The sequence below is a fragment of the Diplotaxodon limnothrissa genome, linkage group LG19, assembly GCF_057381915.1.
Source record: "Diplotaxodon limnothrissa isolate DT_005_m linkage group LG19, D_limnothrissa_male_GT1.1, whole genome shotgun sequence".
Classification (NCBI taxonomy): domain Eukaryota; kingdom Metazoa; phylum Chordata; class Actinopteri; order Cichliformes; family Cichlidae; genus Diplotaxodon; species Diplotaxodon limnothrissa.
In genome coordinates, this window is record NC_140614.1 from 27,054,220 (window position 1) to 27,081,432 (window position 27,213).

Below are 27,213 nucleotides of genomic sequence, written 5' to 3' on the forward strand. Positions count from 1 at the left end.
TAACATCTTATTTTTCTCACGATCTCTCTCAGAACATAAAATCACTTAAGGTTTGTCCTGCAGCAGCTGCACAAGAAGTTGTTTCTAAAAGGCAAATTTTATGTTGACAGTGTATCTTTGCTGGGCTACAGGAAAGATACATTGTTGGGCTACCAAAGGGACATCTCAAACCAGGCCCAGCAAAGGTGCAAGCAGTCATGGACTGGCCATTGCCTGAGAACTGCAGATGTTGCAACGTTTCCTTGGTTTTGCTAACTTTACTGGGACTTCAGTAAAGTTGCCATGCCTCTAACCCAACTTGCCAAATCACAGTTCCAGTGAACCCCAGCAGCTCAGTCGTCCTTCGACTTTCTCAAACAACACTTCACTTCTGCTCCCATCCTTTCTCAACCAAACCTCTCACAACAGTGGATGTGGATGCATTAGATTCTGGAGTGGGAGCCATCTTTTTCTCTTGTCGTCTATTCCCTGCGGAGCAAAATTATGACGTTAGATCTGGATCTGAAACTCTTGCATACCTCGAAACGGCGAATGGGCTTTGTTTTTTACCCTCTTGAATTTTCCTGCAACGTACAGGCCAAGCTCTTTAAACAAGCTAGTCCACTGTGTAAACCTGAATTCTGTGTGTAGAGACCAGTTTTCCTTTTTTTAAAACTGGTATCTATTTGCTGATTTGGTCATAATTTTATTATTTTTTTAAATGTAGTATTGTAGTCTCAAATGGTTTATTGTTTTTTATTAAATAATATGCAAAAATACAGATTACACATATTTGACTTGATGGTGGAAACTGGATTGGCAGTCTGTCCAACAAAAAAAACACATAAATGCAAATTTATGATTGAAACAAAAATGTCATCCATGACAGGTCTACAGGGAAAATGGGGACCCTTCAGCTTTATTCTTTTGGGAACACAAAAGTCTGCAGAAAACTATAAATGTATCCCACACACGCTTAACATTTCTCTGTTGATACTGGATGATACTGACCATAGTTTCTAATGCTAAAAACCACTTCATGGGTAATAAGCTACACACTACCAACACAACGTAACAAACACAATTACAATTTTTGCATCTTAGTATAAAGCATTCTTTTTATTTATTTAACATGCATTTGATGTCTTTATGACGTTATTCCGTTAAGCACCAATGCAGGAAAAGAGTGCTTCTTGACACCATAAATCAAATGATGTTTGGTTACATAACTTGGTTAAAAACATTCATATACATTTTGGTCAAAGCAGAAGGAAGCAATGAAGATGAGTTTCTTCTGAAATCTTCAGACCAAAGATATTGGAATTACTTTGGAATTAGCAATTCCACACTGGTTGGTTGTTCCTGCTTATCTTAATGTTTCCTTTCTCTCCCCATTCAAGGCCCCAACTACAGACTTGGTTTGATAAGTGAGACACTCTGGAAAATATGTTCTTACTCCAGGACGTATCTCAGAAACTAAGAAACTTTTACACCACACAAATTATATTTTTTCATCTCTGTTCACAAGTTTCTGGATTTCTTTTTTGTAAGACTAAGACTGAACTTTTTTTTTTCTTTTTTTGCATTTCTGGAAAAGTTCACATTCTCTGTGTCTCAGTGTCAGTTAGCACTATTCCTTCAGTCAATACTGTTGGTTAGATCAGTACCTTCAGGTAGGCAAAGATAGGTCGAGCCTCAGCGAGGCAGAGAAGCATTGAAGGAGACGCGCAACCCAGGGAAACCAGCTGTTTGCACTCTTCATGTTCCTGGTAAACAGGGAAAAATTATGGGGATTTTATCCAAAAGTTGGACCCTGGTCTGCCAAGATGTTTTGCTCTAGTGCAAACTTGCGGTTGTTGAGCCAGACCTGTTTCTAGTGAACCTCCTCTGACCTAGATCATAGTCATATGACTTTTCTACCAATTGGAAAAGGAGATTATGAGAAAAACAGAAAAAAGAAATTAATCTTTTTTTTTTATCTGCTAACATGTTTCCTTTTATTTTAGTCTTAGAAACTTTTACACAAGTAAACACATGGGTGAGCATTTCTTTGTTTGAGTTTGAGGCTTGGACAGCATCTTTAAGAACATAAAACATGATCAGAAGCTTCTGACAAAAATCGAAAATAAAAGAGAAGAAAGAGAGTCTGCTGTCTCACCAAACTTGAGTTTCCAAGCGTGAAGCTCCAGATCTTTCAGAGAGATGCTGGCACAGCAGGTTACAGCAGAACAGCAGAAAAAACAAGCAGCAACTTCATATTGACTGAGAAGAAGCAGAAAAAGACAGAGGCATAGCCAGCTTCTCTACACTTTCATGGCAGGATTTGACAATATTCAAAAGAGGTAGTCACAGAATGTTTGGCTTTTCCACCTCCCACGGGGGGCTAGATGGTCAGGTGCAGAAAAGTTCATGACAGTCAGTCAGACAGATAATTTTCTTTGGTTTCAAGTAATTTTTGCAAATCTCAGTTCCATAAAATCCTTATCTTCAGTTTAGTTTAATCTAAGCAGCATATTTATTTAGTATTTAAAATCAAATCTGCATTATGTCTGGGACAACACTGGATACATTTACACATGGAGACATATTTCACTACCAGGCCTGCAGGTCTGCAGAGAGGCTGGGGGTACTGCTCCAGCTATAGCAGCCATCTGTCCCTAAGACCTCCAGGCTGGTTGAAACCCCTGAGGATGTGTTGATGCTCCTGTCAGGAGACAGACACACGCTCTACTTTTAAGATTAGGCTTAAACATTCATTTTTGAGAAACCATATAGTTATGGCTCAATCAGGTGACCCTGAATCCTCCCTTAGTTATGCTGCAATAGGCATAGGCTGCTGGGGGACTCCCATGATGCATTGAGTTTTTCCTTTTCAGTCACCTTTCTCACTCACTATGTGTTGATAGACCTCTCTGCATTGAATTGTGCTTGTTATTAATCTCTGTCTCTCTTCCACAGCATGTCTTTTATCCTGTCTTCCTTCTCTCACCCCAACTGGTGGCAGCAGATGGCCCCGCCCCTCCCTGAGCCTGGCTCTGCCGGAGGTTTCTTCCTGTTAAAAGGGAGTTTTTCCTTCCCACTGTCGCCAAAGTGCTTGCTCATAGGGGTCATATGATTGGTGGGTTTTTTCTCTGTATCTATTATTGTAGGGTCTGCCTTACAATATAAAGAACATTGAGGCAACTGTTTCCAATTGAATTGGACTGAATTGATTTGAATGACTTTTAATGACCATGGTACCTGTTGAGGATTATAGTTCTCGTTAATTCTCATTAATTGTGCAAATGCTCAGAAAATAAAACAAGATTGGCACATTAATGCACTTTCAAACCCTTTTAAAAGTACCCATCTTGCTTCAGGTGGGGCATCCTCTGCCATTCTAGAATCAGCAGTTAGAAAGCGTTCAGTGAAGCTTCCTGCTTTCAGGATGACAGCTGCTCCAAGTTTGTCAGCCAGCTGGTGCAGGTGTTGAGCCATGCTTTTCCTCACTGTGGCACAGTGATGACTGAGAAAGGACAATATTAGACACACAACTCTGGGTACTGTATCGCTAGTTAAACAGAGTTAATCAGAATCCAAACATGGATGCAGTTTTCCACCTTGGCTAAAAGCGCCAGATTGATCTCCTCATGAATAAAGTCACAGGAAGTCTGCGCAAGCTTCAGCGGTAGAGTTTGGCCTGTTTGAAAATATTCAGTGTTGAAAATTATATATACAGATTGCATGTATATAAATAATATTTTCTGTTATTACAAAAATACCAGAAATGTCAAAATTAAAGGTAGCTTATTATCCGTAACTATGATTTTTAATAAACAAATTCCATCATAATTAATACACACGGTGAATTTCATAAGTATAGAAGACCTCCTGTGACGTTTGTTATTTTTCAAGAAAGGTCATAATCATTGTGTTATAAACCTGTTCTAACTATCATTTGCTTTATTTTGGGTTTTGATTAGCTTAAAAAAGTGTTTGGTTACACTATCTATGAAGTTTTGAGGTCACCAAAGAATTTATTCTGTTTGTCTCCATCAGCTGAAGAAACTGGAAAAATGTGATGTTTGTCACACAAATTTTAAGCTAGCTAAATGCTGAGAGATATTCTTACCTTAAAATAATTGTTATTTTAATAATGGAGTGGAGATCAGTAGGGGAGACCGGGGATAGTTGTAACGTGGGTCAGTTGTAACACTTCCAATTTCTCCAATCAGGGCTAAGTTTCAAATTATGTGACTCATCCTGTGCATGCCCAACTCAGTTCTGCTATCACATGTGAAAAATCAGCACATTTTGTCAAACACAGACAATTTAACACGAAAAAAAAGTAATTTGTATGCCAAAAAGTAAGTTTTTCTACTTTATTTCAATTTCTAATAGCATTATCTGCTTTGCAGTTAAACTCATCAAACCTAAATTATGTTATTTGTATGTCTATGGGGATATATTCTGTGTAGGTCTTTAGTGCTAATGTTTTAGCCGTTGGCTGTAATGTTAGCTAGTTCATGGCTATAGGAGTCTGGGTCAGTTGTAACAGCAACAGTCTGGGTTAGTTGTAACAATAATGCAGATGTTACAACTTACCACACTATTACTTTAACTTATATTAAACAAGTTGGGGCAACGACATCAGCAGAGAGAGGTTCACTGGTCGCATTTGTATATGCGGTTAATGCCATTGGCAACACAATTCCTCCACTGTTTGTGTTCCCACACATACATTATGCAGACCTCTGTGTCAGAGATGGACCAGTAGGAAGTACTGGTAGTGGAAATAAATCAGGATGGGTGCAAGAAACAGATTTCCTCATCTTTCTGAAGCACTTTGCAAACCACACCAAGGTAAGCCATGATAAAAAGTAATGGAATTGCAATGCTGGTGCACAACTACATTTTTTCAGCTTCATTGTTATGTTCAAAATTGGTGCAAGAGTTGTAGGTTATAATGCCCACTGAGCCAATGAGGCCAAACTCAAGGAAGACCAACCAAAATTAATGAAATATTCAGTTGCAGAAAATTCCATAATTTGTCTTTTCTGGGGGGTTGGAATATGTTCAAAAGCTAGATTTCTGCATTCTTGTCATGATCCTGGGTCCTTTTGACCCAGCGTTTTGTGTTTTCTCTTCACGATTTTGGTTCTGTTGTTCCTCTGGTTAGTGTTTACTCTGTTCTGCCCGTGTGTTCCTGTATCTAGTCCGCGTTTCTTAGTTTGTGTCCTTTCATGTGTAAGTTCCTGTTTTATTGTGAAGGTCTGCGTCTTATGTGTTTTCAGTTTGCCTCCCTAGTCTCGTCATGTTAATCACTCCCAGCTGTGTTTCCCACCTGTGTGTAATCTCCTTGTGTTCTCTGAGTGTATTTAAGTTGTGTTTTCTGTCTTAGTAGTTGCTGGTTCGTCTGTGTTGTTTCCCCTCGGTCTCCCTGCGTCTCTCCGTATGTATTTCCCCGGACCTCCCTGCATCCTCGTTTCTGGTTTGTGTTATTAGCTTACCCAGTTTAGGTTTCCGGTTTCTTGTTTTTCCACCAGTGCTGTTTTGTACCCACCGTTGTAAATAAATATTCACCTGCACCAGAGCTGCCGCCTTTTGGGTCCTTTTCTACAACTCCACACGGCTTGCCCCCGGCAAACCGTGACAATTCTGTCACACACACACACATAGCTACATAAATGGCTCTAAGTGCATTCATGTGTTGAATAAACAAAGATTACATGTTAATGTTTTGTTAGTACCCTTATTTCATTGTGTTACATTTCACCCCAGGATATGTTACAACTAACCCAGACTATGGGGTTAATTGTAACATTTCACTCTTCGTGTTTGAGACCATACCATGCAATGGGTAATTGTGCTGCAGAGAAAATAGCTGGACTATTTAATAGCAGAGACATGTAAATACTTTGCATTACATTTTGAATCCACTACCTTAAAAGAGCTTCAATTTACAGACAGAAATGTCAAAAATGTTACAACTATCCCCGGTCTCCCCTATGTATGTCTCAATAATAACCATACAAATTCTGTAAGTAATGCGATATCAAATGTCTCAACAAACTGAACCTGGGAAACATTGGCTTTATTCATTGGAGAACACAAAAGTCTCCAGAAAACTAGAAACGCATCCCATGGGTGCTGAACGTTTCTGCCTGGATGATGGATTGATCGACAGAGCACAGTTTCATAGCTTATTTATTTATTTATTTTTACATGTATTTGCTGTAGTTATACATTTATTCCATCAAACACCTTTGCAGGCAAAGAGAGCTTCTTAACACCACAAATAAAATTATGTTTAGTTAAAAACAACTTGCTTAAAAACACTGAAATAAATTCTGGGCAAACCAGATTTTCTGTAAAATCAGAAGGAAAAACTGAGGATGGGTTTCTTCCGATCTTCAGACCAGAGGGTAGCTTGCTTGAGAAGCAATCCCACACTGGTTGGATTTGTTCCTGCTCATCTTAATGTATCCCTTGTCTCCCCATCTGTGACCCCAGCTGTAGAAAAAAAAGAAATTACACAGTTTAACAACATTTAGCAGCTAAAAATTAATAGTGTTCACACTAACAGTCCAAAAGCATGTGGAGAAATAATGATCTGCATAAATAAGATGCCTTTACATATTTTTGTATCAGCACTCAGTGAATGTTAGAAGTAGTGAAGTGCATGAATTAAAATATGAGCATCACATGGGAGTAAATACCTGTTCTTGATCAGCCAGTAGTCATGTCCATTTTCTGTACCATAACCCACAGCCAGCACACCATGGTCCAACACTGTCTTGCTGCAGTCGGGGTCATTGTACACTCCTGCAAATACATGTCAATCAGACTGAACAAAAGAACAAATGAAGCATTTCACATTTCTTTTCCAATTTAAAAATGTTTCTCTGCACTTTGCAAATATTTTTTCAATGTCTGCACCTGATTGGTAGAATTGGAATGAATGACGAGAAGCATCAATGCCAACAGATATCGGTCCGATAGTGGCCACAGCTTTCTTCAGGGTTTCTTCATTACTGGGTTTGACATGAACATAGCCAGTGCATTTGGCACCAATACCATCAGGCTTGTAACGGCATCGTTGACCCTAATACAGAGAACATATGCTATTATAAGTTTTTACTGTTGTGACACATTTATATAGCAAACAGAGAGTTTGCCTAAATACTGTGATGTTAAAAATAGATTTTGAAAGAAGTTAATAAAGTAGCTCATGCTGTGAGTTTTACAGGGCTTGGCGCTACCATATGTTTTGGCAGTACTGTACAGCCTTTCATGCATGGCCATTATTAACACCACTGTCTGAATGAGCTGATTTGCATTGATAATTCTGATATTTATGATGATAAAGGTGATAAAGACCTGACTGCATATATTCAAGGTTTGTGATTTAAATCACAGAAGAAACAGGTGCGTGTGTGTGTGTGTTTGATATGTTGCTATCTATTTACCTTAGCCTTATAGGGGTAGGCTGTCTCAGTGTCAATTCCTCCATTGGCTTGGATGTACTGAAGGGCCCGCTTCACTGATCCTCCTTTGCAGCCATTGTTGCCAAAGCTGTGAGAGCAGTCCATTAACTGCTGCTCGCTCAGAGACACCAGCTTTCCTGTCTTCCTGAAGTGCTGACCCTCCAGTACACCAGTCTGCAGTAAGGATGATTCAGCTTCAAACCAGACAACAGTTTTTGTTTCCCAAAGAACACAAAATCAAAATTTTATGTACTCACTGTACTGAAGGCCCAGCAGGAGCCACACTGCTTCTGATCCTTGACTTCAGTGACATATCCCTTATCCCTCCAGTCAACAGTGTCGGGCAGATCAGTACCTTCAGGCAGGCCAAGAAAGGTAGAGCCACGCTGAGGCAGAGAAGCATTGAAGGTGTGAAGGCAACCCTGGGAAACCAGCTGTTTGTACTCTTCATGGTCCTGGTAAAAAGCAGCAAAGTTCATGGTTTTTATGCAAAAATATGGGGGTTTTTTTGCATCCTCACATACTGATTATATTGAAAAATATTGATGACAACTTAAATGGTTAATTGATCAAATCTAAATGATATGTCTTTTTCTGCACATACCATATCGGCAAAGTGTGTCATCCCAAGACGGTAGGATTTCAAACCCTGGTCTGCCAAGATGTTGTGCATTAGCACAAATTTGCGGTTGTTGAGCCAGACCTGCTTCCGATGAGCCTCATCTAACTCAGAGTCATATGACTTTTCTGCCAATTGGAAAAGGAAATCATGGGGGGGGGGAAACAAAAGAAAGTTAATCATTTTGTATTTTAAACCCGCTAACATATTTCCTTTATTTCCAGTTTTATAATCTTTAGCACAAGTAAAAACACAGGTGAGCTCATCTTTCTTTCTAAATTTGAGGTTTGTACAGTATCTTAAAAAACATAAAACTTGATCAGAAGCTTCTGACAAAAAGAAAAAATGAAAGAGGAGAGAAAGAGTCTGCTGTCTCACCAAATTTCAGTTTCCAAGCGTGAAACTCCAGATCTTCCAGAGAGATGCTGGCACAGCTGGATACAGCCAGAACAGCAGAAACAACAAGCAGCAACTTCATCTTGACTGAACACAAACAGAAAAGAAAGAAATCCTTTGTGACTTACAGGAAACTTATGTTTCTGATGAAAACGGATTTTTTTTTTTTATTCTTTCTTGGTAATACATGTTTTAAAATGCTTTCGTCATAATATTACATGCCACTTTCATTTGACAATATCCACTTTGTCCCATTTTATTTGGGAGTTTCTATGTTACCTTCTCCAGAAATGTTTTTCTGAAATTAATATTTTTTTTCATCATAATAACTGAAAAGTGTATTTACACTTTTACAACTAAACTACATGTTTAGTTATCTGTGTTGTAGTTACTTACCTGTCTCAGTGTCCGTATCTGTTGTGCAGAGTGTACTATAATCACCTGTGGTTGATATAGGTCTGCGTCAGAGAGGAGTTCTTATATAGTGGGCTACTAGCATGACTGCAGTATTCCAGGTCAGCACAGGTATTTGTAAAGAAAGTGAAACAACATGAAGCGGTGGAACAGAAAAAGGTGGAGCTGTACATTAACAGTCTGTTACAGTCTCAGTCTACATTAACTCGGGCATCCAGGACACTGTAGTTTAAAATGAAGGCAACAACTTTTTGGCTAACAAAAGAACCAAACATAAAGCAAAAAGAAATGCAATTGCCTTCATTTCAAGAGTTTACAGAAGATCACATGACATCACTCACTTAAGGAAACATTTTATTTATGCTCACTCAGCAATAACAAGGAGCGCAACAGTCATGAATGATCTCTTCTGTAATTTGATCTCTCTTCTCCTGAGTGTCCAGAACATAAGGCGTATCTGATAATACAATTACAAAGCTGATCAACCTGTGGTTGTCTTGGTGTCACTTGTGGGCATCTGAATGTGGTGTTTGTTATGGAAAACTGTCATAGGCACTGAAATCTAATAAACAGACTGCTATTCGGGTTTACATCAGGTAGGCTGATCCATAACCATAGAAGGGCCTACCTTTAATGGCTTGTTTTAATTAAGTAGGAGTGTCATTATGGTATTTTATAATGCTATTTCCTCAGGCAGAATAACATTTCTCAAAATGCATAACTAACCTCACCTGGTCCAACAATAACAGATAGAGTTACTTAGTGAGAGTTGTTAAGCTTTGAACTGAAAGTGGAATAACTCTTAGTTGACAATAATATGAGCTTCTGTCACATAATTTAGGGAGGGTGCTGCTGCTGCTTCGCTCTCTCCGGCTTTTTTTCTGAATGATGCAAACAAAAAAAACTTTCATTTCACAGTTGCCAGGGCCCCTCTTAGGTGGTGACTTCCACTTCCCCCACTACAACCACTGATAACAAATGTGAGAAACAGCTTCTTCTCTGAAACTGTCAGACTTAAACTCTGCCAAACTTTTCCTCGAACAAATACAGACATACCAGGGACTCACTATGTGCAATAACAATTTCCTGGTAACAAACCCTTGTTGTGTGCAATAAAGATCTATATCAGTACACAGGTTTTTGCACACCAACAACCATTGCACTTCAAATTGTTCATGTGTTATTTATATCTTTTTTCCTTATCTCGCTACAGTTAGGTGGGGATATGTGTCTTCTCTTGTGTTGCATTTTGTTTTGATTTTTACATTTTTATTTTATTTTATTTATGATTTTGTTCTCAATATGTTGATAATATATAATATATATTATAATAATTATAATCTAGTATAATATATAATAATAATTTTACCTATAAAGTAAATTAATAATAATGGATTGCATTTATATAGCGCTTTTCGGGGCCCTCAAAGCACTGTACAATTCCACTATTCATTCACTCTCACATTCATACACTGGTGGAGGCAAGCTACAGTTGTAGCCACAGCTGCCCTGGGGCAGACTGACAGAAGTGAGGCTGCCATATCGCGCCATCGGCCCCTCTGGCCATCACCAGTAGGCGGTAGGTGAAGTGTCTTGCCCAAGGACACAACGACCGAGACTGTCCGAGCTGGGGCTTGAACCAGCAACCTTCCGGTTACAAGACAAACTGCCAACTCTTTGAGCCACGATCGCCCCATCGAATTAAGGAATTACAAGAAAGCTTTCCATTTCCATTTTATGAAATGTCACTTATCAGTTATAAGATTAGATTATTTAAAAAAAAACTCATCAAATCTCCATCACATTTCTTTTTGCGCTTTGAAAAATAAAGCAACACGTTTGATGAACAACCTCTAGCGCCCTCTTGTGACGCGCCCTTGTATTGCCTTTAAGATTGCACTATAAACTGCAGAATGTGACCATTTTGTTATTTGTTTCTAAGGCTATTTCACCACAGTGGCAAGTTTGCATTATTCAGCTATAACTGAGCAAAGCCAAATCTTCATGCTGCTTACAACTGCATGTGTCTCTTTTCCATTTTTTTCTGGGATAATTCAGTGTTCTCTCTCTTACTTTGATGCATTTTCTCTCCCTGACTTATTCTCTGGCGAATATTTGAATTTCATCACTTTTAAACATGTAGATAAATCTCTTTACCTTCAGAGTTTTATATGACATTTCAAGTGGAAGCAGGATTGTTCAACAGGAGAAGTCCATCTGCTTTATGACAAACTATTCCACTGTGTAAAAGTGAATTGTGTGTGCAGCTGAACTATATGGTGTGCAGACCACAAACTATTATCTACCATCATATCCTGATGGTCACTGTTTTTTGTTTGGTTTGGTTTTTTGCTTTCGGGTTTGTTTTTGTTTTGTTGTTGTTGTTTTTTTTTTTTGGGGGGGGGGGGGGGTCCATGACAGCCCTACTAACCAACACTGACCTGTCCAGGATTTTCATCACAAAATTGTACAATTTGTGGAAAATTGCAGAAAATTGTAAAGACTCATCATCATAAGATCTGGAATCTGGAGAAATATTTCAGAAGTGTTTTAGAATCTGATCAAGTAAAATAAAATCTGAGATGTCAACTCCTGATTTATTCTTTCTGCAGGGATGGATTACAGAAAATAAAACTAAATTGATTTGAATCAACTTTTAAATTTGTCAGGGTGACCCAGTGTTTTGAGTTTTGTACTCTTATTGAGCTTTGATGTCATCATGGTTGATGACTGCTAGTGTTTTGGTTTCTGTTCTCTACTTCTCGCTTTCTAGTTCCTTTTTGTCTTGTGATTGCTAGTTCTTAGGTTTTGGTTCCTGTGCCCGTCATGTTTAGTGTAGGTTTGCAGTTTCTTACTCTTGTCCCTGTGCTCTGTGTTCCCTCTCTTCACTATGTAGTCCTTGCTGCTGTGCCTGTCATGTGCTTCCTGTTTTATTTTGATAGTCCCTGTCCTGTGTGCAGTGTGTCTAGCTTTGCTTCTCCTTAGTCTCATTAGGTCTGATTTGTCCCAATTGTGTTTCCACCTGTTCCCCTTCCTCTCATTGTCCTTGAAGGAAATTGCCGTCCCGGGTTTCCTCCGTGGCGTGAGCGATAAGCAGAGTTCTGTCCTTTCCTTCTAAGATTCCTAATTATTTAAAGTAACACTCAGGTATGCCGTTCAGCTGGGTTAGTTACAGCGCCGGGAGCAGCTTGGGAGAACAAGGAAACACAGACTGCTTCAGGTTGTCTTCCCAAATCGACTCAAAGGTTTATTTGATACACAGCAGTTTATATAGAGGAAAAAAAGGTTCGTGTGTCAGCTTTCCCAGTTCAAACCGGTACAGACTAAATAAGGAAACGTCTTCCTGCCTTCTGAGCAAAGTATCCCTTGTGTAGTTTATCAGTTCAGCTATAATTTATGATCATCCCAGCAAAATACACTCCTAGACATAAAATACAGAGTTCTTTCATTAGTGAATTCTGAAACAAACCACCTAGCCTTTAACGAGCCTTTTTCTAAGAGATAAGGAAGGGAGGATGGGAGTAAGGAAGTGGTCTCATCTCTGTGGTGTTTTCGACCTTGGGGTACCAGCTTGTGAGTCTTACACCTTAATTCTTGGGTCACAGAGAAAGAGAAAAACAACTAGTAGATGGGCCTTATTGAGTAACAGTTTTCCTGTATAAAACAATATCCTGTAAATGCTACCATGGTATCAAAATATCACAACAGTCCTGCTTGCGTTTTATGCCCTGTGTTTGTCTCTGTTTCTGGTCTGGTTGTGCCCTCACCGTGCTGAGTTTTTTCCCTTCGTGTTCCTGTCTTATTTCTAGTGCATAGTTCCTGGTTGTCCTGGTTCATGTTTCTTAGTTTTTAGTTTGAGTCCACTTTAGTCCTAGTTTTTATGTTTGAGGTTTTGGTTTGGTTTTTTGTGAGTTTATTTTATGTAAAGTTTTCCCAGTAATAAACCTGTTGCTTTAAATTATTCCATCTCTGAGTCCTGGGTTTGGGTCCTACAACCTGGCGGCCACACCACACCACACAGCATGACAAAATTTGCGTTCCACTCTAGATACAAATCACAACTGTTTCAGAATATTATTATTCACTTGAAAAACCCATAGCTGATTTTTTTTTTCTGGAACCCGTTTTCTGATTTGGTAATTATTTTAAAAAATGTAAAATAAATAAATAAATACAATCTATCAATCTGTGCTGACAGTCTATAGTCTGAAAGTGTCCAAAATGTCTCCAGAAAGCTAGAAATTTACCCACAGGTGCTGAACATTTCTGCCTGGATGATAGATTGATCAACAGACCACAGTTTCACAGTTGATTTATTTTTGCATGTATTTACAGTATTTATAAATTTATGAGCACAATTGCAGGAAAAGAGAGCTTCTTAACACCACAAATAAAATGATTTTTAGTTACATAACCCAGTTAAAAACACTGAAATAAATTTCTGTCAAATCAGAAGGAAAAACTGAGGATGGGTTTCTTCCCACCTCTTCAGACCAGAGGATAGCTTGCTTTAGAAGCAATCCCACACTGGTTGGATTTGTTCCTGCTCATCTTTATGTATCCTTTCTCCCCCCATCCAAGGCCGAAGCTACAGGAAAGAACAAATGAGCAACATTTAGCAACAAAAAATGAATAGCGTCCACACTAGACATAAGGACCTGCTTAAACAATATGCATTTTACATGTGTGTGTGTGTGTGTGTGTGTGTGTGTGTGTGTGTGTGTGTGTGTGTGTGTGTGTGTGTGTGTGTGTATCAGCACTCACTCTTAGAAAAAGTGAACTGCATGAATTCAAATATGAGCATCACATGTGGGTATTTACCTGTTCTTGACCAGCCAGTAGTCATGTCCATTTTCTGTACCATAACCCACAGCCAGCATAGCATGGCTGTACCGTGAGGTTATACATGAAGGCTCGTCATACACTCCTAGAAATATATGTCAGTTAGACAAATGAAGCACTTCACATTTGATCGTTTTCAATTTAAAGGTTTCATGACATTTTTTTCAGTGTGTGCACCTGATTGGTAGAACTGAAACGACTCATGAGAAGCATCCACGGCAATAGATATCGGTCCAATAGTGGCCACAGCCTCCTTCAAAGCATCTTCATTCGGACTTACATCAACATAGCCGGTACACGTGGCACCAACAGTTTCAGGGTTGTAATGGCAATTTCCTTCCTAATACAGAAAAAAAGATGCTATAATTTATTGTGTTAGTCATAATTATATTCACAAAAAGAGCATTTAGAAAACACCGTGATCTTAAAGATGTGTTTTGAAAGAAGTCAGTAAAGTAGCTAATGCTGTGGGCTTCATGTGGCTTGGAGCTAATATGTGTTTTGGAAGTACACAACTTCATACACTTTCATGATTAATAACACTGTCTGAATGAGCTGATTTACACTTCTACTTCTTATATTATTATTATGATTGTCAGGTAATGCTAATTATTTTTTCATAATGCTTACCTCAGCCTCATAAGGGTAGGACTCCTCAGTGTCAATTCCTCCAGTTGCTTGGATGTACTTGAAGGCATAGTCCATCCAGCCTCCATTGCAGCCATGGTTGCCAAAGCTCTGAGAGCAGTCGACCAACTGCTGCTTACTCAGAGACACCAGCTTTCCTGTCTTCCTGAAGTTCTGACCCTCCAGTGCACCAATCTGCAATAAGGATGAGTCTATTTGAACCCAGACAATAGTTGAACAAACTTCCGATTTTACAGGATTAAAGAACACTGGGGCTTATGTACTCACTGCACTGAAGGCCCAGCAGGAGCCACACTGCATCTGATTCTGGACATCAGTGACATATCCCTTATCCCTCCAGTCAACAGTGTCAGGTAGATCAGTACCTTCAGGTAGCCGAAGGAAGGTAGAGCCGCGGTGATGCAGAGAAGTATTGAAGGAGCCAAAGCAGCCCCGGGAAACCAGTCGTCTGTACTCTTCATTTTCCTGGTCAAGAGGGACCAAATTTATCAGTTTGTAGTTCAAAAGTTTGTTTTTCGTTTCTGTTTTTTTAACCTTACAATTACAACTAAAAGTATTCATGACACATGTTTTTCTGCATATACCATGTCAGCAAAGTGGGTCATCCCAAGTCGGTAGGACTTCAAACCCTGGTCTGCCAAAATGTTGTGCACTAGAACATGTTTGCGGTTGTTGAGCCAGATTTGTTTCCGGTGAGCCTCCTCTGACTCAGAGTCATATGACTTTTCTGCATATTGGGAGAGGAAATTATGAGAAACAGAATAATAGAAAATCCATTAATGAATTTTAGGGAAAATGCGTATTTCCCTTTGTTTCCACAGTTTTCCAAGTTTGAGGCTTGTACAGTATCTTAATGTCAGCAGAACACAATTAAAAAACAAACGGTTTACATCAAAGAGGAGAGGCTTGTACAGTATTTAAAAAGCACAGAAAGGGATCAACAGCAATAAAAAGACTAAAAGAGTCTGCTGTCTCACCAAACTTGAGTTTCCAGGCATGAAACTCCAGATCTTCCAGAGAGATGCTGGCACAGCTGGATACAGCCAGAACAGCAGCAACAACAAGCAGCAACTTCATCTTGACTGAACACAAGCAGAAAAAGACAGAAATCCTTTGTGACTTACAGGAAACCACACAGGGTGGAGCTAAACATTGAGAGTGAAAATAATTTTCCAAAGAGGAAGTCACAGAGTGTTTGGCTTTCCCCCACAGTGTTAACTGGAAGTTACACAGTCATGTGGATGAACCTTCATGACAGTCAGAATTCTTTGGGGTTTTTTCTCTCAAGTAGCTTTTGCAAATTTCTGAGGTGTGTTTGGGATCACTGAAAAAACACTCAAACTTAAATATGTCGTACTGTGTTTCCCTCTCCTGCAGGTCTACTTACAAAAACCATCCTGTTACTTGCTAAAAGCCACAGAAGCAGTCAGTATGTGTCCACATTTCAAACTTTTTGAACAACATAAAATGTTCATTTTGAATTGTTTAAGCCAACTGTATTATGTCTTGTGGTATATATAAAGACACTGAGTTCTTATACATAATAGGTATAAAAACTCAGCTTGTCTTTGAGAAATATTTTTAATTGATTTGTCTGAAAAACTACAAATAAAATAAAGCAACTCAAACAAGCAAGTGGACAGATACTGAATCTACTACATGAAGCACAGTTGTAAATCAAGTTGTTTAATTAACAAGTCGCAACCTGACTTTGACCTTAGATTTGTTTTTGTGAGCAGAAACTGCTATTAGGCAAGATAACAATAGTCATTTGTTATGAAGACCTGTAGAGTCAAAGATTATGATCTGGGATTTTTCTGCACATATCAAATGACCTACGTCATCTGGCGACATAACTCTTTGTCAATGACTTGTCAAATATCAAATGTTTCTTAAACTCATTGAATTAAAGGTAAAAGTCTGCACTTCAGTCGCATTTTGAGTGTTTGATTTAAAATGATATGGATGGACAAAACCAGATGAACTGTGCGTCTGTCCAACAAATTACGTGTATGTGACATTACTCTGACATAGAGTTTGCTTCATCTGTGTAGAGAATCTGTTCTTAGTCTTCTTCTTTCTCAGGTTTCTGATGCCTGAGGTGTTTACTAAGCACACAGTCAGTGTACATCTCATGGATCTTTGTTGTTTCATCCTGGACAGTGTATCTGACACTCACCAATCCTCAGCCACCTTTCTTCTGTTTAGGAGCTTCCTTGTCCTCACATCTGTGGCTTCTATCTCCTCCTTTGGCCAGGTGATTACTGTAGAGGGTATCTGACAACTGGCAGGGCGTAGGTTTTGATCACCCAGATCTTGTTCTACCCATTCAGTTGACTGACTAATAATAGCAACTTCTTTGTGGTTCCCGTTCCCGTTCCAGGTATTTCTAGCTATTCTCAGTGTCTGGATTTTTGCCTTCTGGCAGTGGATCTCGTCAATTCTGATTACTTTCCATCTCTCTACAACCTCACATTAACCCCTAACTGTACAAATTTTCTTGTTTATGTGTGCAAAATTAGCCTCTGTAATGTAGGCAACAGATAGAGCTGTTTTTTGTTTTTAATTCCCCCTCTTTTTCTGTGTTTGTATTCTACATAATTGATATAACCTGAGTACATTCATTAGAATAAAAATATGGAATGAAATAACATTTATATTTCCTTGCACTAATATCATTTTACTGCATCAATTGAACCAACTGCAGCAGCACAATTCTCTTTTATTACATAAAAAAATACTCAAAAGATATACTTTTTGCTTTCTTATTTTGAATAAGTTTCAGAACCTGTAAAGAAGTTAAATCAGTACTTCAGCTTTTACCAGTATTTTTTAACAGAAGTATCCGTACTTCTGCCTAATGGTGAAAACAGCATTGGCAGTTGTGGTGGGGCATGGTCCGTGACATGGCTGCGGGGGAGGCTGACATACCTGAGGTCAATCAGCTCATCACGCCTCCCCTATATTAAACATGTCGGGACCTGAGGTTGTTGTTGTGTGGACGCAGCTGAAAAGCTGTGAAAAAGACATGAGTTGAAGAAACGACAACTGAATAAAGAAGCGTGCTGGAAAGTGCAAGTATGTGGTCGGGTCCGTCATTCCTCTCACAATAGTCTATCTAACTAAAAACCATGATTGCAAATCCTATCAGGATTGATCTCTGACTTGTGCTAACTTTTGTTACAAAAAGGAATGGATGAAGGTGCATTACTCAGCCTTTTTGCAAGCTACTGCTTTATTACAGGGCACAAATACAAAATAAAACAAATACATTATATTTCTCATGGTGGCTGTACAGGAAAAGCCAGGGACGGATCACCAGTCAACTTTTTTCTTTGGGGAACACAGAAGTATAAAAAAAAATAGAAATCCCACTGGTGCTGAGCATAGTGGACTGATCAACAGACCAAAGTTTAAATGCTAAAAAACACTTCTTGGTTATTAAGCCATACACTACCAACACAGTGAAATAAACACAATTACTTTTATTAAATGTCAATGTGAAACAATTTGTTTATTTATTTATTTATATTTCATGTATTTGCAGTCTTTATGATGTCATTTCATTAAACTCTAATGTTTCTTCCCACCTCTTCAGACCAGAGGGTAGCTTGCTGCACTAGCAATCCCACACTGGTTGGATTTGTTCCTGCTCATCTTAATGTATCCTTTCTCCCCCCATCCAACACCAAAGCTACAGGAAGAAAGAAATTAACAACATTTAACAGCTAAAAGTGGGCTGTGTTCACACTAGCAGTTCAATAACATGTAGAGACATGATGATCCAATTGTTAATCCATAAAAAAAGTTTTTATGTATCTGTGTATCAAATATAAATTTAAATATAACCATCGCATGTGGGTATTTACCTGTTCTTGACCAGCCAGTAGTCATGTCCATTTTCAGTACCATAACCCACAGCCAGCACACCATGGGTCAACATTGTGCTGCTGCAGTCGGGCTCATCATAAAGTCCTGCAAACACATGTCAATTAAACTGATAGATGTAAAGAACAAAACTATTCCCATTTCTTTTTCAATTTTAAGACAATTTTCTTGGTACTTTCAATTATGTTTCAATGACTGCACCTGATTCATAGAGCAGAAAAGACGGACGAGAAGCATCAATGGCCACTGATATTGGTCCGATGGTAGCCACAGCTTCTTTCAGGGTTTCTTCATTAGCTGGTTGCACATCAACATAGCCAGTGCATGTAGCACCTGTAGATTTAGGGTTGTAACGGCAATCTCCATCCTAATACAGAGGAAATATGTTATAATTTCTCGCGTTGATCGCAACACAGCATATAAAAAATGTGATGTTGATCAGAGTCTAACAGCCAAATAACTGAATTCTGTATATCAATAAATGATGTTCAGTTCCGTCTAATAATCTCTCCTTATTGAAATAATAATAATAACTTTATTTATTTATTCAGTTTTCAAAACACAGAGTTACAAAGGGCTTCACAGTTCAAATAAAAGGTGCACGTTGAAGACAAGTGTGCGTGTTAAAACATACAGACACATAAACAGTCACATGGTCAGTCATACCGACAGATCTTCATTCTCACATACACATATACATACTTGTATCGTTTCAAACTATGGCCAAAATTGAAGGGGAATGGATTAAGGAAACACTAACCAATAGAAATGAGTTTTCAGCATTCGCTTAAAACAAATAACCAACCTAATTGATTGAGGAAAGCAATTCCACGATTTGGGCACTAAAGCCTCAAAAGCACAATCACCTCTCCAGAGAGAGGGAGGTTAGACAATCAGAGAGGCTGGCTGCATTGATAAGGTGTCAGAAGCTCAGCTAAATACACAGGAGCCTGTCCACGTAGAGCCTTTTATGTAAATAACAGAATTTTAAAGTGGATTCTGAATTTTATTCGAAGCCAGTGAAGGGATGCAAGGATAGGTGCAATATGTGACTGACACCTAGTTTTAGTTGGCAGCCTTGCAGCTGTGTTCTTAACTAATTGGAGACTAGTTATGGAGGACTGAGAAATGCATGTGAAAAGTGAATTGCAATAATCAAGTGTTAAAGTTGTAAATTAAAGTGCATACTAAAATTTCAAGATGATTGAAAGGTAAAGGTTTGATTTTCACAATATTTTTCAGATGAAGGAAACAAAACTGGGTAACCTTTGAGATATGAGTTTTGAAATTAAAGTGGTGATCAAAAGTGACACCAAAGTTTTTCGCAGATGATTTGAAATGATTGGCATGGGGGCTAATGTCCTGACTAACGTCCTTAGTGGGCTGAGCACTAGAACCTCAGTTTGGCCCAGGGGTAACATATATAAAGAAGCACTGGGGCAGGTGCAGATGAGGACATGCATTGATTTATATGAATCCTGAAGTATCTGTTTGATAAGTATGATGAAAACCATTTGAGAGCAGTACCAGAGATGACAACGCAGTTTTGTAGCCTGCTAATAAGGGTAGCATGTTCAACAGTATCAAAAGCTGTTGAGCAGGACATTTATCTGAATGTATTAGAATATCATCAGTAATTTTCACTAAAGCTATCAAGCTGATGATAGTGAGATGGCAAAGTGCTGAGGCTTGTATAAATTCAAAGATCATGATTTAAAAGGAATCAAGTGTGACATGTTTTTGACATATTACAGTCTATTTACCTCAGCCTCATAAGGGTAGGACTCCTCAGTGTCAATCCCTCCATTTTCTTGGATGTACTTGAAGGCATAGTCCATCCAGCCTCCATTGCAGCCATGGGTGCCAAAGCTCTGAGAGCAGTCGACCAACTGCTGCTTACTCAGAGACACCAGCTTTCCTGTTTTCCTGAAGTGCTGACCCTCCAGTGAGCCAGTCTGAAAAAACAAAAAGAGTGAGTTTGAAACCAGACCACAGCTGAGCAAAGTTTGCCATGTTACAAAAATAAAGAACAGAAAGTTATTTCTACTTACTGCACTGAAGGCCCAGCAGGAGCCACATTGCATTTGATTCTTGACATCGGTGACATATCCCTTATCTCTCCAGTCAACAGTGTCGGGTAGATCAGTACCTTCACGTAGTCGGAAGAAGGTAGAGCCGCGGCGAGGTAGAGAAGAATTGAAAGAGTGAAGGCAGCCCCGGGAAACCAGCCGTTTGTACTCTTCATTTTCCTGAGAAGAGGAACAGAGTTCATGGGGTTTTTATTTCTATGCAAGTTTCTATGCATTCTTACATGCATATATGCATTACAAAAAACAAGTATTTGTGAAATTGTAAATGGTGAGGAGTAAAATCTGAATGACACGTCTTTTTTTGCACATACCATATCAGCAAATTGGGTCATCCCAAGGCGGTAGGACTTCAAACCCTGGTCTGCCAAGATGTTGTGCACTAGCACATGTTTGCGGTTGTTGAGCCAGATCTGCTTCCTTTGAGCCTCATCTGATTCAGAGTCATATGACTTATCTACCAGTTGGAAAAGGAAATAGTGAAAACAGAACAAAAGAAAATACATTGGTAATGAATGTAAGAAATAATCTGCTACGAAATTTCCCTTTTTACACAATTTTAACATATTAGGGTGAGCTCACATTTCTTTCCAAGTCTTCCCAAGGATCAACAGAAACAAAAAGACTAAAAGAGTCTGCTGTCTCACCAAACTTGAGTTTCCAGGCGTGAAACTCCAGATCTTCCAGAGAGATGCTGGCACAGCTGGATACAGCCAGAACCGCAGCAACAACAAGCAGCAACTTCATCTTGACTGAACACAAGCAGAAAAAGACACAGATGTTTTTCAGTTTTAAAATGTTTTCTATCATAATATCTTCTGTCACTTTCATAGAATCACAGTATCTACTCTGCCCATTTTCTTTGAGTTTTGTATTTCACCTTCCAATTCTTCCTCAAATGAATGATTCTCAGGTTTTTTTCCATCAGCATGTTACTGAAAAGTGTATTTACACTCATCTATGTGTCTATCAGTGCTGTAGCTGCTTACCTGTCTCAGTGTCCGCTATAGACGAACCACTTGTGACTGATGTACGTCTGTGTCAGAGACGAGTTCCTCTATAGCTGACTACAGTTATAACTGCTGTATTCCAGTCAAGTCAGGACAGAAGTGTGCAAACAAAGCAAAAGAATGTAATGCACTGAAACATAAAAAGGTGGAGCTTAGCATTAAGAGTCAACACAATTTGTTTGGCAGTGTTCCAAAGAGGAAGTGTGACTTTTTTACCCGCCCCCACAGTTGTTCACTGGAGGTTCACTGGTTGAGTAACATTCATGAAAGTCAGCATTTAGTCTTCTTTGGTCTTCAATAGTTTTTGCAAATCTCTTAGCTGTGTTTGGAATTATGGAAAAAAACAGTCCCAGACCTAAATTTTGCTGTTTCTCTCTCCTGCTGGTCTATGTACAAACAATATTTTCACTCAGTTGCTAAAAAGCCATATAAGCAGCCAATATCTGAGTCCACATTTCAGACTTCTTTAACAACAAAAATGATTTTGAAGTATTTAAGGCAGCTGAAAGTAGTCCAGGATGAAATGTGTTAGCTTGTCATTGAGCAATATTCTCAGCCATCTTCGAGTGTCTGAAAATCAATGAATAAGATAAAGTAAAACAATGCAAGCAAATCCCCTCTCACAAATTTATAGTTAAACACAAGGGTATGTAAACAGAATCTACAACATGGAACACAATTAATCTGCAATCTTAATAATAAAGTTGTTTATTTAACAAACCAGATAAGGCCAGGTGGTTGACTGGAGCTCATAGAGAAAAATCTAAAGAACTGAAGCAGATAAATGTGTAACTATACTTTTAAGTGTCTGTGTAGATTCTCAGTTATCCAGGTGTTGGTAGTATTGATCTCTTGAAATGAATTGTCAGAATTGAGGAAGGGTGATCTGGTGGAGGAATATTGATATCAGTCAGCATTTCTTATGAGAGAAATATGTGAGGTTTTCAAATATTACAGGCAACTGTTGTTGTTTTGATGGCACTTTTATTTTTTGTGTTACATGCTGTTGAAATGTCAATTCAATGAGTAACCACACTTCAAAACCAAGCACTCCTTGAGCTGGTCCAAAGGTCTGTAGTGAAGAAGCGGAGAGCTGGAGCTCGGCACTCCCTGGTGTTTCATTTTTCCTGTGAGATCTGAACTGTTTCAAAAAGTCTACGCACCTTCATGTAGCGGGTGGCTAAACCTTTTTAACATGTATGTATCGCACCACACTGTAGACTACCCTAGATGTATAGGAAAAGGCTATATGCTGGCCAAAAACATTCCCTCAGTCAGTTCTCCTTTTTGCAGAACTGCAATCATCAGTACTCAGCAGCGATGTGGCAGTGTCATGGTGTGGCTGAAAGCGAAAGGTGACAAATGCAAATACACTACCCCACTGCAAAATCTCCAGTGTTCAATTGACACTAGAAAAGTGTTTTTATGTGTCCACTCTTTTGAGTGTTAAATTAACACTGACAGTGTTATATTTTAACAGTAACTTAGTCAGTGTTAAAGATTAACAGTGACTAACGTTAGCAGTGTTGATTTTCTAACACTGAAAAATTACTAGCATTTTTATTTATTTTCCAATTGACCACTGGAGATTTTGCAGTTCACTAGCACGCAGATACTAGACGCGTCACACCACTCTGGACTCGAGCAGCAAGGTCAAGTTCACTAAATTAATAAACTTGAGTTGTTATAATGCTTATAAAACTTTAGCTCTATATCAAGGTTTATTTAACTTGTACATTCTTTTCTCTGTCCTTAACTTCATTTAATTAATGAATCTGAGATAAACTCCAGACTAAGAAAGAGTCCAGTCCGTTAGTCGAACCTCTGCTACAGGAGGAACAATACAGTTCTCGTCCTGGTCATGGAACACCGGACCAGCTCTTTATCCTCTTAAGGATACTTGCAGGTGCATGGGAGTTTGCCCAACCAAGTCTACATGTGCTTTTTGGACTCGAAGGCATTCGACCATGTCCCTCGGAGTGTCCTGTGGGAGGTGCTTCAGGAGTATGGGGTGTCTTGCCCATTGCTATGGGCCATTCGATTCTTGTACAACCATTGCAGGAGCTTGGTCCACATAGCTGACAATAAGTCAGACTCGTTTCCGGTGGGTGAGGGAGTCTGCCAGGGCTTCCCTTTGTCACCGATCCTGTTTGTAATTTTTATGGACTTTCTAGGCCTAGCCAAGTGGCGGAAGGCTTTCACTTGGGTGGTCTCAGAATCTCATCTCTGCTTTTTGCAGATGATGTGGATCTGTTGGCTTCAACAGGCGATGGCCTCCAGCTCGCACTGGGACAGTTCACAGAGTGTGAAGAGGTGGGAATGAGAATCAGCACCTCCATGTCTGAGGCCATGGTCCTCAGCCAGAAAAGGGTGGAGTGCCCACTCTGGGTCAGGGACGAGTTCCTGCTCCAAGTGGAGGAGTTTAAGTATATTGGGGTCTTGTTCACGAGTGACGGGAAAAGGGAGTGTAATAGAAAATTTTATTATTTACATTTAAAGTATTAAAGTGCTTATGCATATGCTTAGTTGTGACATTGTAGCTGACTGTTCAGTGAAAGTTTCTAAAACTAAATGAACTTATTTCAGCCACAGCAGATGGAGAAGACAACTCCCTTTACAGGCACTAATAACGCCAAGGGTACAAAACAGCATACTTATTGTTCCATTAATTGTCTTTTCATCTCCAACTCTGTCATTTGTCAAGATAATGACAGTCAAGTGATGAACAATAACATTATAACATTATAATAAGCACATTATTCTCCACTCTTTTATTACCTCGGCCTCATAAGGGTAGGACTCCTCAGTGTCAATCCCTCCATTTGCTTGGATGTACTGGAAGGCGTAGTCCATCAGCCCTCCCATGCAGCCCATGTTGCCATAGTCTCCCGAGCAGTCGACCAGCTGCTGCTCGCTCAGAGACACCAGCTTTCCTGTCTTCTTGAAGTGCTGACCCTCCAGTGAGCCAGTCTGCAACAAGCGTCAGTCAGTTTGAAGCCAACAGTCGAGCAAAGTTTCCTGCTTTACAATAATAGAGAAGACTACGTTATATGTACTCACTGCACTGAAGGCCCAGCAGGAGCCACACTGCTTCTGATCCTTGACATCAGTGACATATCCCTTATCCCTCCAGTCAACAGTGTCGGGCAGATCAGTACCTTCAGGTAGTGTGAAGAAGGTAGAGCCACGGCGAGGCAGAGAAGCATTGAAGGAGTGAAGGCAGCCCTGGGAAATCACTCGCTTGTACTCTTCATTTTCCTGATGAAGAAGAACATAATTCTGGGCTTATTGGGTTGTTATCCAAAATGCTATTCTCTGTGTCGTTCTCTGCTAATTGCAGTGAAAAATGCTGATGACCTACACATAAAAACCTAAACAGACATACAAACATACCATGTCAGCAAAGTAGGTCATGCCGAGGCGGTAGGACTTCAAACCCTGGTCTGCCAAGATGTTGTGTACAAGCACAAATTTGCGGTTGTTGAGCCAGATCTGCCTCCGGTGAGCCTCCTCTGATGGAGAGTGGTAGGATCTTTCTGCCATTTTGAAAAAACAATTGTCAGAAAGAGAATGAAGGAACCAGGATGAATCCTTAAATATTAACAATCTAATTTCCAGTAAGAGATTTTCCTTTATTCTAGTCTTATAATGTTTTACAAGCATGTGAGCGTGAGCAAGGCCAAATTTAAGGGTTCCTTTAAGACCACGAAACATGATGAATATCATTTGACAAAAAGCTCAAACAAATAGGAGAGGAAGAGTCTGCTGTCTCACCAAACTTGAGTTTCCAGGCATGAAACTCCAGATCTTCCAGAGAGATGCTGGCACAGCTGGCCACAGCCAGAACAGCAGCAACAACAAGCAGCAACTTCATCTTGACTGGACACAAGCAGAAAAAGACACAGATCCTGTGTGGTGTGCAGAAAACCAGACAGATTGTTTCTGATGCCTGTCACATCAGCTTTAAAATACTCTCTATCGTGATGTTGGATGTCACTTCCACACTACCACAGTATCCGCTCTACGTCCTGGTTTCTTTAACTTTCTGTTTCATCTCTCCTTTCTATTCTTTCTCAAATGAATGACTCTTTCATCATTCTGTCACTAAAAAGTGTAGTCTGTGTGTGCAGTAGTCTGTGCTGTAGCTACTCACCTGGCTCGATGTCAGTGTACGTGCTGAAGACTGAGGTAGAAGCACCTGTGGGTGTTGTAGAGCTGTCTGAGGAGTTCTTATATAGCCAGCTACAGTTATGACTACAGTATTCCAGTCAGGTGGCTGTCAGCAGGTCACAAAAAATATGGCACATGAAAGTCAATCATTGAAACAGACAAAGGTGGAGTTATACATTAAGAGGAGGATCGCACGATGACACTGTTTTGAGGAAATATTTTAGTCAACCTCAGCAAAAACACTGAACATTACTGTCATGAATCCTGTTTACTGCTTTTTTCTTTGGTTTTATGGGTGTTTTTGAGGGCATGATCAGTTTTGGTTTAGTCATATGGATTCACGTTCAACAAACACCATATGTCTGTATGTGTTATTGTAATCTGTTTCCCACCACAAAGAGATGGGAAGTCTCCAAAACGAACAACAGCAGAACAAAAACAAAGCAGACGTACAGAAACAACACAGCGTGTGTGCTAATGTGTCATCCACCTGCGAGCTGAAACCTTAAGAAGAAACAGATTACATCATTCTGGAAAATATGCAAAGTCCTCATAGAGGTGCTTTTATTTCTTGAAATTGTAGGTGGCACCTCAGCTAACACCCACTCAGTGAATGTTGTTTAATGAGTTACATGAATGATCAGGATTTATTTGAAGTGTTACCCCATCTTTTTTCTTCTTTAAGAAACTGAAATGATGTATTGTCTTCATATGTACGCATATAACCTCTCTCAGACTGATTAAAGTCTCTAAATTTTCCCACAAATATGGATTTTCTGTCCCCTTTTTAACTCATGATTTTTTCCTCATCACCCCATACCAGTAGAGGCAGTCTGACATCACTGACTGAGTGTAGTTCTGTTGAAGATTTCTTCCTGATAACAGGTAGGCATCCAGGCAACTGCTGGCACACAGCTGAAAGAGTTTATTTGCATTTCCAACTTTGCTATTTAGGGAAATAACAATAGTCAGTTGTTACAAAGACCTGTAAAGTCAAAGATTGTGATTGGGGATTTTTCTCTATGGATGGATGGATGAGATAAACTTTTTTGGTTATTTGGAAGTACATAAATATATCTGAATTAACTTGAACAGTATGTTACAGAACAGTGTGAGTGCACTGAAGGCCCACCAGGAGCCACACTGTTTCTGAGGAGGAGCTGGTGCTGTGGTGTCCATGAGCTGATGTTGGATGGCATGTGATCAGTTGGTTAGCTGAGCTGTTTGCTAGATTAAGGCTACCAGACTTCACACACTACCTAAAAATTCTTCCTTGCTTGCTTACACTTCATTACTGAGTTCCTATACGTTTACATTTGCCAGTCAAATCATCTTTCACTTTTGCATCTTTATTTTTTAGTGCTTTTGATGAATGATTCAGACTCACAACCTTTCAAAAGGCACAAAATACTAAAAATAAAAACAGTAAAACTGTAAATGGAAACATTAAGCAAGAAATGTTACTTTAAAAAAATAAGTTCAAACACAGAGGAAACCACAACGGAGACATTTCTCTACAAAATGAAGTTCCCACTTCTGAAACTTCTTGCCCACAGCTGTTATTTTTCACCTTAGGTTTGCGAGCCAAATGTCAAAGAAGCAGCCAGTATGTGAGGGTGCATCTCATTCCACATTTCAGACTTTTCTAGTTCGTTTTGAATTAATTAGCCCAGCTTAAAGTAATTTATGTCAGC

At 39.3% G+C, this 27,213-nt stretch overlaps 4 protein-coding genes across 6 annotated transcripts; all 4 read right to left on the minus strand.

Moving 5' to 3' along the window:
• Window positions 1-6,371: 6,371 nt before the first annotated feature.
• Window positions 6,372-8,542, minus strand: LOC146612364 (procathepsin L-like). 2 transcript variants are annotated; one of them, XM_085343160.1, is made up of 7 exons: window positions 8,443-8,542; window positions 8,050-8,192; window positions 7,703-7,900; window positions 7,428-7,619; window positions 6,898-7,063; window positions 6,678-6,783; window positions 6,372-6,471 (listed from the first exon to the last, which is right to left on the minus strand). In XM_085343160.1, the coding sequence occupies exons 1-7, from the start codon at window positions 8,540-8,542 to the stop codon at window positions 6,372-6,374; spliced, it is 1,005 nt and encodes a 334-aa protein (XP_085199286.1). The 2 variants fall into 2 exon arrangements, with proteins under 2 accessions (XP_085199286.1, XP_085199285.1); XM_085343159.1 differs by having other exon boundaries at window positions 8,050-8,187; window positions 8,435-8,542.
• A 4,723-nt stretch (window positions 8,543-13,265) lies between these two features.
• On the minus strand, window positions 13,266-15,441 carry LOC146612365 (cathepsin L-like peptidase). 2 transcript variants are annotated; one of them, XM_085343106.1, is made up of 7 exons: window positions 15,342-15,441; window positions 14,949-15,091; window positions 14,632-14,829; window positions 14,347-14,538; window positions 13,894-14,056; window positions 13,696-13,801; window positions 13,266-13,462 (listed from the first exon to the last, which is right to left on the minus strand). In XM_085343106.1, the coding sequence occupies exons 1-7, from the start codon at window positions 15,439-15,441 to the stop codon at window positions 13,363-13,365; spliced, it is 1,002 nt and encodes a 333-aa protein (XP_085199232.1). In that variant the 3' UTR covers window positions 13,266-13,362. The 2 variants fall into 2 exon arrangements, with proteins under 2 accessions (XP_085199232.1, XP_085199231.1); XM_085343105.1 differs by having other exon boundaries at window positions 14,949-15,086; window positions 15,334-15,441.
• Window positions 15,442-17,958: 2,517 nt separating this feature from the next.
• LOC146612366 (cathepsin L-like peptidase) lies at window positions 17,959-21,431 on the minus strand. Its single transcript, XM_085342893.1, has 8 exons — window positions 21,329-21,431; window positions 20,987-21,091; window positions 20,654-20,796; window positions 20,304-20,501; window positions 20,016-20,207; window positions 18,454-18,619; window positions 18,234-18,339; window positions 17,959-18,058 (listed from the first exon to the last, which is right to left on the minus strand). The coding sequence occupies exons 2-8, from the start codon at window positions 21,084-21,086 to the stop codon at window positions 17,959-17,961; spliced, it is 1,005 nt and encodes a 334-aa protein (XP_085199019.1). The 5' UTR covers window positions 21,087-21,091; window positions 21,329-21,431.
• Window positions 21,432-23,608: 2,177 nt separating this feature from the next.
• Window positions 23,609-25,223, minus strand: LOC146612367 (cathepsin L-like peptidase). The gene is made up of 5 exons (XM_085342489.1): window positions 25,124-25,223; window positions 24,743-24,885; window positions 24,410-24,607; window positions 24,128-24,319; window positions 23,609-23,635 (listed from the first exon to the last, which is right to left on the minus strand). The coding sequence occupies exons 1-5, from the start codon at window positions 25,221-25,223 to the stop codon at window positions 23,609-23,611; spliced, it is 660 nt and encodes a 219-aa protein (XP_085198615.1).
• Between the last annotated feature and the right edge of the window lie 1,990 nt (window positions 25,224-27,213).

Bases quoted from the DNA above. Each gene is read 5' to 3' on its own strand.
- LOC146612365 (XM_085343105.1), bottom strand. From the start codon at position 15,441: ATGAAGTTGCTGCTTGTTGTTGCTGCTGTTCTGGCTGTATCCAGCTGT. The intron at 14,830-14,948 runs GTATATGCAGAA...CCTCTTGACCAG, and splicing joins TGACCCACTTTGCTGACATG to GAAAATGAAGAGTACAGACG. The intron at 13,802-13,893 runs GTGCACACACTG...ATATATTTCTAG, and splicing joins GTTTCAGTTCTACCAATCAG to GAGTGTATGACGAGCCTTCA.
- LOC146612367 (XM_085342489.1), bottom strand. From the start codon at position 25,223: ATGAAGTTGCTGCTTGTTGTTGCTGCTGTTCTGGCTGTGGCCAGCTGT. The intron at 24,320-24,409 runs GTGAGTACATAT...CGCTTGTTGCAG, and splicing joins CCTGCTGGGCCTTCAGTGCA to ACTGGCTCACTGGAGGGTCA. The intron at 23,636-24,127 runs GTAATAAAAGAG...GAACTGTCCCAG, and splicing joins CCTACCCTTATGAGGCCGAG to TGCGAGCTGGAGGCCATCGC.
- LOC146612364 (XM_085343159.1), bottom strand. From the start codon at position 8,542: ATGAAGTTGCTGCTTGTTGTTTCTGCTGTTCTGGCTGTATCCAGCTGT. The intron at 8,188-8,434 runs GCAGACTCTTTC...TTGGCAGAAAAG, and splicing joins AACTGAAATTTGGTGAGACA to TCATATGACTCTGAGTTAGA. The intron at 6,472-6,677 runs GTATTTACTCCC...TTTTTTCTACAG, and splicing joins TACTGGCTGATCAAGAACAG to CTGGGGTCACAGATGGGGAG.
- LOC146612366 (XM_085342893.1), bottom strand. From the start codon at position 21,086: ATGAAGTTGCTGCTTGTTGTTGCTGCGGTTCTGGCTGTATCCAGCTGT. The intron at 20,502-20,653 runs GTATGTGCAAAA...TCCTCTTCTCAG, and splicing joins TGACCCAATTTGCTGATATG to GAAAATGAAGAGTACAAACG. The intron at 18,059-18,233 runs GTAAATACCCAC...TTCTTCCTGTAG, and splicing joins TACTGGCTGGTCAAGAACAG to CTTTGGTGTTGGATGGGGGG.